The sequence below is a fragment of the Sinocyclocheilus anshuiensis genome, unplaced genomic scaffold (genome assembly GCF_001515605.1).
Source record: "Sinocyclocheilus anshuiensis isolate Anshui unplaced genomic scaffold, SAMN03320099.WGS_v1.1 scaffold729, whole genome shotgun sequence".
Classification (NCBI taxonomy): domain Eukaryota; kingdom Metazoa; phylum Chordata; class Actinopteri; order Cypriniformes; family Cyprinidae; genus Sinocyclocheilus; species Sinocyclocheilus anshuiensis.
Window position 1 is genome coordinate 687,409 of NW_015536561.1, and position 7,940 is coordinate 695,348.

Consider the following 7,940-nt stretch of genomic DNA (forward strand, 5'->3'; position numbering starts at 1 on the left):
AACGCAGAGCACTAATTCCTAGAATGGGTAACCATACTTGGCCACATGTCACGTCACGTCACGTCACGTCACAACGATGTCCAGTCACTTTCACAAGCCGTGACCCGCACCACCTCATAATCACCAATGGTTTATAAAAGCGGCTTAACTTGTTTGTGGTGATTGATGTGGGGCACCATTATTACAGTTAATCATATCAGAGGCCTTTAATTCAATAATGCAGCGGACGGGAGTTCACACAAGTCCCGCATCTGAGAGAAATTGTAAAGTGATTATGAAAATCCCACTATGTGTAAAGGCAAAGCTCATGTGCTAAACCCCATGTGCTAATTAAGGTGTAATCCTCCAACAGGCAAATGCCAGAGTTTGTTGCCGCATTTTGCCACAGATTGTCGCCGTATGTGTACAGTTCACATGGACAGGGTTAAACTCATAAGCGCATGTTCATTTTAAATTGTTCACAGGGTCTTCTATAAATCGGGTGCCTTTTTATTTTTTTTATAGCAAATATATGTATTTTAAGCAAACACAAAGAGAGACAATATTTTTAACTGTTAATATATTGCACTTAATACATGTTGCAATATAATTTTGCCTTCAAATATGAGATGTCAGAATGAAAGACAGACCGAACAAATGCACAATAGACAGACAGACAGATAGAATGTATAAATGACAGACAGACAGATAGAATGTATAAATAAAAGACAGACAGACAGACAGACAGACAGATAGATCGATAGATAGACAGATAGATAGATAGAATGTATAAATGACAGACAGACAGACAGACAGACAGACAGACAGATAGATAGATAGATAGATAGATAGATAGATAGATAGATAGAATGTATAAATGATAGATAGACAGACTGATAGACAGACAGATAGAACGAATGAATGAATGAATGAATGAACGGACGGATGGATGGATGGACAAATCAGATCAGAACCCTAGACAGATAGAACAAACAAAAGAATGAACGAATTAATGGAAGACAGATCGACAGAAACAAACGATAGATAGAACGAAAGATAAACAATGAACAATCGATAGAACAATAGACAGAGATAGAAAATAGATACTTTTTTTTAGCTATTTATTATAATAGCATTTCACTCATGAGGGATACAAAAGGCCCCACCTTTTGGAACAATCCTGATCAATTCATCTATCTGAAATCAATTCATCTACTAGTAGCAAGTCAGATTTACTGATACAGGCTCTTTCCTGTTGGAGGTTTTTTTTTTTTTGCAAGGATCTTCAGATTAATGAAATGCACTGTGATGTTTCGGCATGGTGTCAGCTGGGACGACACACTCAGCAGGACGACAACAGATGGATGAGGTACCCTGCATGTGTGAGCGTGTGTGTTTCGGGCTTGATGTTTACACAAAGCCATGTGAATCTCGCTGGATGCTGTTGACTGCTGCAGCGGCTGTCACAACACTACTGTGTATCAACTGATGGGAAAACGAGTTTCTTCAAATTTGGCAGACTATACATATTTAGACAGAAATATACTAGAAGTTATTTCAACTTAATTTGTGCATTTAAGAAGTATTTTAATTTACATTTTCAAAAGAATACTACACATAAATTGACGTAAATATCATACCAACATTTTGATGATCTGGCCTCTTATTAGATACAGCTTACTTGTTTGGTTTTATTATGCAAATTGACTAATGTTCAATTTGACTAAAATAAGTTTTACAATAAATATGCATACAGTAATTCTATTCAGATTGAATTGTATTTGGTGTTGTTTTGTGTTAACTTGTTATGAGTCTCAAATATGAGAAATATAGTCACAGTAAGATACAAAGTCTCACAAAGTACAAAGTCATAATTATGAGAAATAATGATACAATTTTGAGATATTAAGTCACACTTAGAATAAACACAATTGCAAGTAATGTTGCAATTGTGAGATATAAAAAACACACCTTGAGAAAATTTGTTGCAATTGTGAGAAATAATGTTACAATCGTGATATATAAAAATCGCAAAGTAAAAAAGGTCGCAATTGCAAGAAATAATAATTATGAGATGTAAAATAAAATGTTGAGAAAAATAGTCACAATTGTGAAAATTGTTACAATTGTAAGATATAAAATCACACTTTGAGAAGTCTCACAACTTTGAGAAATAATGTTATAATTGTGATATAAAACCACACTTTTGAGAAAAATTGTCTCAAGTACGAGAATTATTGTTCCAATTTTAAAGGGGTCATATGATGCGATTTAAATTTTTCCTTTCTCTTTGGAGTGTTACAAGCTCTTGGTGCATAAGTGACATGACATGACATGAAGTGACATGAAGTGACGTGGCCAAGTATGGTGACCCATACTCGGAATTAGTGCTCTGCATTTATCCCATCCAAAGTGCACACACACAGCAGTGAACACACACACACCGTGAACACACACCCGGAGCAGTGGGCAGCCATTTTTTGCTGCGGCGCCCGAGGAGCAGTTGGGGGTTCGGTGCCTTGCTCAAGGGCACCTCAGTCGTGGTATTGAAGGTGGGAGAGAGCGCTGTACATTCACTCCCCCCACCTACAATCCCTGCCGGTACGAGACCCGAACCCGCAACCTTTGGGTTACGAGTCCGACTCTCTAACCATTAGGCCACGACTTCCCCGTACAGTATGTGGAAAATAATGTGTTTTTTGAACCTTAAACTGCATAAACACATTTCATTACACCAAATACACAAAATAATGTTATTTTTAGCAGCATCATATGACCCCTTTAAGATATAAAAGCACACTTTGAGAAAAGTCACAATTGTATGAAATAATGTAATATTTGTGATATAAAAAAACCACTTAAGAAAAATAGTCGCAATTGCGAGATATAAAGACAAAAAACATTATTAAAGAAATAAACAAATCAAATAAAGGCATAATTGTGAGATAAAGTCGCAAACACGAGAAAAAGTCAAATTACCTTTGTCCCAAGCGGAAACTGGTATTTATTTATTTATTTATTCGAGAAATGCAATAATGCAACATGTTAATTTTAAAAAGTAACTCCAACAATGTGTTTGATTCCATTAGAAATTGTTCTTTTATAACTGCAGATATGCATATCATTACGGTGATAAAATAGCAAGACATCTATTTTCTAAAAATAAGTTATAACCATCTAAAGTCCCAGAGGCTTTAAAAAGCTATGATATGAGTTATATTCAAAGTCCAATGCTGTTAAAACAATTAAAACAGCACCTGAATTAAAATTATGGGAAGTCATTTCAACGACACTGATTTTATTAGCCATCAAATTCTTGAAAAAAAGTCCATATGTGTGCATTCATTATGTGATTTGATTACGCTAACATACACAAATGCGCGCGAGCACACACACACACACAAACACAGAGCTCATGCATAGCTAATTTAAACACGCTAATAACTAACAGTCTTTGATCAACGGCACAAGTTCCAAGTTAGTGAACAGGTCACTGTGTGAGACAGTCATTGGGAATTGTCAGCAGGTCACTTTGCAGTACGTCAGAGTGTCTTGGGGACTGTCAGCAGTCGGTCGATCTGAGCGGGCTGTCCCTCCACCCTCAACCGAGCCAGATGCTCTGCGTCGGTCTATGGGGATCAAGCTACAGATGTCTCGCCTCCATATTCATCAGGAGATGAGGGTTTGGTGAGCACCGTGCAACGCAGTGGAAGTGGCCCACAGCTGGGTCAGCATGTCCCAGCGTGTCCCTCTAGATCTTCCTTCAGTCAAAAACATCTATCTCTGCAGTTTCACCTGCAGCTGACAGTCACACCTGTCAGCACTAATGCAAGAGCGGGTGTGAGTACCGATTCAAGATATGAACCCACCACTAAGTGCTTTTGCTAGATGCTTCATAAATTTGCTTAGTGTGATCAGTGTCAGTACACAAGGGTGTTTAAGTGTCCGTTTACACCTGGATTTATCTAACAAAGGCAAAAAGACAATCTATCAATTTATTTATTGAATTTTTGCCAAAAAAAAAAAAAAGTTTAGATGCTTCAGGTGCATTAAAAATACAAAAAAAGTGTATTAAAAAATCAATAATACATATATGTATTATTTTTATTACATTATAATATCACTTTTCACATGCTCCGAGTGCCTTGAAGACAATAAATAAAAATCATAGTAAAATAAAAAAAAAAAAATAAATAAATCATATTTAGATGCTCCAGGTTCCTAAAAGAAAATACATTTAAATTTAAAAAGAAATATCAAAATTGTATGATTTAAGTATTTCATTTAAAAAATGATTTTCACATGCTCTGAGTGCCTTAAAGACAACAAATACAAATCATAGAAAAATAACTAAATAACTAAAATAAATAAATATTACTTTGTATTGATTTAATTTTTGCAACAAAAAAAAAATAGGATTAGGAAAAAGGTTTGGATCCTTAGAGTCAAATAAATAAATAAATAAATAAATAAATGTTTATTTATATTATTTTATTAATTTATATTTTTATTTATTGTATTTTTGCCTTGCATTAAAAGGTGTCTCATGAAAAATATAAATAATGATATTACCAGTTAAAAAAGTATAGCCTTGGTAATATAGAATATTATGAAAACAAAAATGTTTTAAATAACGTACACCGACAAATCAAACAATAAGACATGGGTAATATATAAGTAAAAGGGTTACGTTTTGATTTCATGTTTTGCCTTTGAAGCAGCTACCAAAATAAAACCTGAAACTGACTTCTTCTCAATCCATATATGCTCTCCTAGTTCTTTTAACTTTTTGTCTTCTGGCATAACATGTGCTTCAGGTAGTGAGTCAAGCACTGTCATCCAATCTAACAGTGTCCTCCCCACATACATCCAGCCACCCTGAAGCTCCTCAACTCCTCCTCTGACAGGAGGTGTCAAAGCTCAAATGCTCCATGTACCTTGAAGATCTGCCAGACTGTACGAGCACACACACTCATGAACGCACACACACACACACACACACACACACTTTCACTGCTGAATACAAACCCAAAGCAGCATCAGACGTTCAGTTCACAGGTGCGTCAACACACAAGAGGGTAAATCTGACTCATTGCGGGTTTTAGTGTCAGACTTACGCAGCTGGTGCAGATGTTTCCAGGCTCTGGAAGTGGGGCAGGCTGTGATCGTGACTAAGGAGCAGGAGTTTCCCGCCAGCGTATCGCAGAGGTTTTGTTGCCTGAAGAAAACTTTCCGTGGGTCTACAGACTTCTCCAGCATCTTCAAATGGGTCTAGAGAATATAGAAAATCGTAAATACATTTGCTTTAGTCTTTAGCCATTATGAGTAGTGATGCACCGAAATTTTGGTAACCAAAAAAACTTTTTTATATAGTTTTGGAGGGCCGAAATCATTGACCAAAATGTTAATGTTTTATTAGCGATGTTTAATTAACGTGAATAAGCTACAACAGGTAAACATGTCAGCTGTCTGGATGCTATGCCTGATTTGACAATATGAATTTCTCAGTTTTAATCAGTCTTCATTTTGATGAACCAAGATCGTTTAGTCTGTTTTCAGTTGATGTATGAACAACGCTTACATGAATCATTATCTGCAGTGTCCCTACCATCCAATAACTGCATTTTGCTATGTTACTTTCAAATATGAAACAGTCAATTCATTATATTTCACTTAACCTAGTGCCTTAACATATCAACACATCATATTAACATATCAATTCATCACCTAAAAATCTTGATAGTATTGATTCTGGAGATAAGTGTGACATCCCGGCCCTAATATTAATACAAAGTGGGTCATGTCAAGCACCTGAAGGGTGGTGTAGGTATAAGGGTAGTGGTAGGCCAAGTAGCACACGTCATCTTCATGATGAAAGGTCACCCTGAAGGTCAGTGTGTAAAAATAACTTTTTTGACCTCTTCTAGAGCAGAAATGATTTCTGTGGAAGTCAAAACCACAATTAGATGCTATACATGCAATATCCTGAATAAAGAATAGACTGCATAGAGAAAAAGTACAGTAAAGTGAGGCAAAGTGAAATAATGTGAGTTTAAATGTAAAGACCTGTTGAAGCAGCTACCAAACTAAAACCTGAAACTGACTTCTTCTCAATCCATATATGCTCTCCTAGTTCTTTTAACTTTTTGTCTTCTGGCATAACATGTGCTTCAGGTAGTGAGTCAAGCACTGTCATCCAATCTAACAGTGTCCTCCCCACATACATCCAGCCACCCTGAAGCTCCTCAACTCCTCCTCTGACAGGAGGTGTCAAAGCTCAAATGCTCCATGTACCTTGAAGATCTGCCAGACTGTACGAGCACACACACTCATGAACGCACACACACACACACACACACACACACTTTCACTGCTGAATACAAACCCAAAGCAGCATCAGACGTTCAGTTCACAGGTGCGTCAACACACAAGAGGGTAAATCTGACTCATTGCGGGTTTTAGTGTCAGACTTACGCAGCTGGTGCAGATGTTTCCAGGCTCTGGAAGTGGGGCAGGCTGTGATCGTGACTAAGGAGCAGGAGTTTCCCGCCAGCGTATCGCAGAGGTTTTGTTGCCTGAAGAAAACTTTCCGTGGGTCTACAGACTTCTCCAGCATCTTCAAATGGGTCTAGAGAATATAGAAAATCGTAAATACATTTGCTTTAGTCTTTAGCCATTATGAGTAGTGATGCACCGAAATTTTGGTAACCAAAAAAACTTTTTTATATAGTTTTGGAGGGCCGAAATCATTGACCAAAATGTTAATGTTTTATTAGCGATGTTTAATTAACGTGAATAAGCTACAACAGGTAAACATGTCAGCTGTCTGGATGCTATGCCTGATTTGACAATATGAATTTCTCAGTTTTAATCAGTCTTCATTTTGATGAACCAAGATCGTTTAGTCTGTTTTCAGTTGATGTATGAACAACGCTTACATGAATCATTATCTGCAGTGTCCCTACCATCCAATAACTGCATTTTGCTATGTTACTTTCAAATATGAAACAGTCAATTCATTATATTTCACTTAACCTAGTGCCTTAACATATCAACACATCATATTAACATATCAATTCATCACCTAAAAATCTTGATAGTATTGATTCTGGAGATAAGTGTGACATCCCGGCCCTAATATTAATACAAAGTGGGTCATGTCAAGCACCTGAAGGGTGGTGTAGGTATAAGGGTAGTGGTAGGCCAAGTAGCACACGTCATCTTCATGATGAAAGGTCACCCTGAAGGTCAGTGTGTAAAAATAACTTTTTTGACCTCTTCTAGAGCAGAAATGATTTCTGTGGAAGTCAAAACCACAATTAGATGCTATACATGCAATATCCTGAATAAAGAATAGACTGCATAGAGAAAAAGTACAGTAAAGTGAGGCAAAGTGAAATAATGTGAGTTTAAATGTAAAGACCTGAAGTGAAATAAAGGAAGCGCAATACCTGTAATAGCAGATCTCAGAGCCTGTTCGCACCCAGTGTGGTCTGCCCTCCAGCGCCTCCCTCACAGAATACAGCACAGGCTGCATGCCTGAAACATCCCACAATACAGTTATGAACCAAGTCAAACATTCAGTCATTTAAAGGGGTCATATGATGCGATTTCAATTTTTCCTTTCTCTTTGGAGTGTTACAAGCTCTTGGTGCATAAAGAAGATCTGTAAAGTTGCAAAGACTAAAGTCTCAAATCCAAAGAGATATTCTTTATAAAAGTTAAGAGTCAGCCACGCCTACCTAAAACGGCTGGTTCTAACACGCCCCCACATATCTACCTCACTATGTGGGAAGATTTGCATAACGCCACCCAAATGTTCACGCAAAGAAAGAAGGCGTAACTTTTATTCTCACTGTAGTATTGTTACCACTGCAGCCATGTCGTGAAGACGCTGTGTGCTTCGTTGTGAAAGCGAAACTACTTTGTTTGGTCTTCCAAAAGAGGACGATATCCGCTTC

General features: G+C 37.1%; 1 protein-coding gene across 1 annotated transcript in view; it reads right to left on the reverse strand.

Annotated features, from left to right (window-relative positions):
* Nucleotides 1-7,940, reverse strand: part of LOC107701621 (cytosolic carboxypeptidase 4-like) — a 237,154-nt gene that overhangs the window by 96,523 nt on the left and 132,691 nt on the right. The window contains exons 17-19 of the mRNA XM_016503665.1: nucleotides 7,431-7,518; nucleotides 7,148-7,277; nucleotides 6,454-6,607 (exon numbers count right to left, since the gene is read on the reverse strand). Coding sequence (XP_016359151.1) covers nucleotides 6,454-6,607; nucleotides 7,148-7,277; nucleotides 7,431-7,518 — 372 coding nt within the window. The remainder of the gene's footprint in view (nucleotides 1-6,453; nucleotides 6,608-7,147; nucleotides 7,278-7,430; nucleotides 7,519-7,940) is intronic.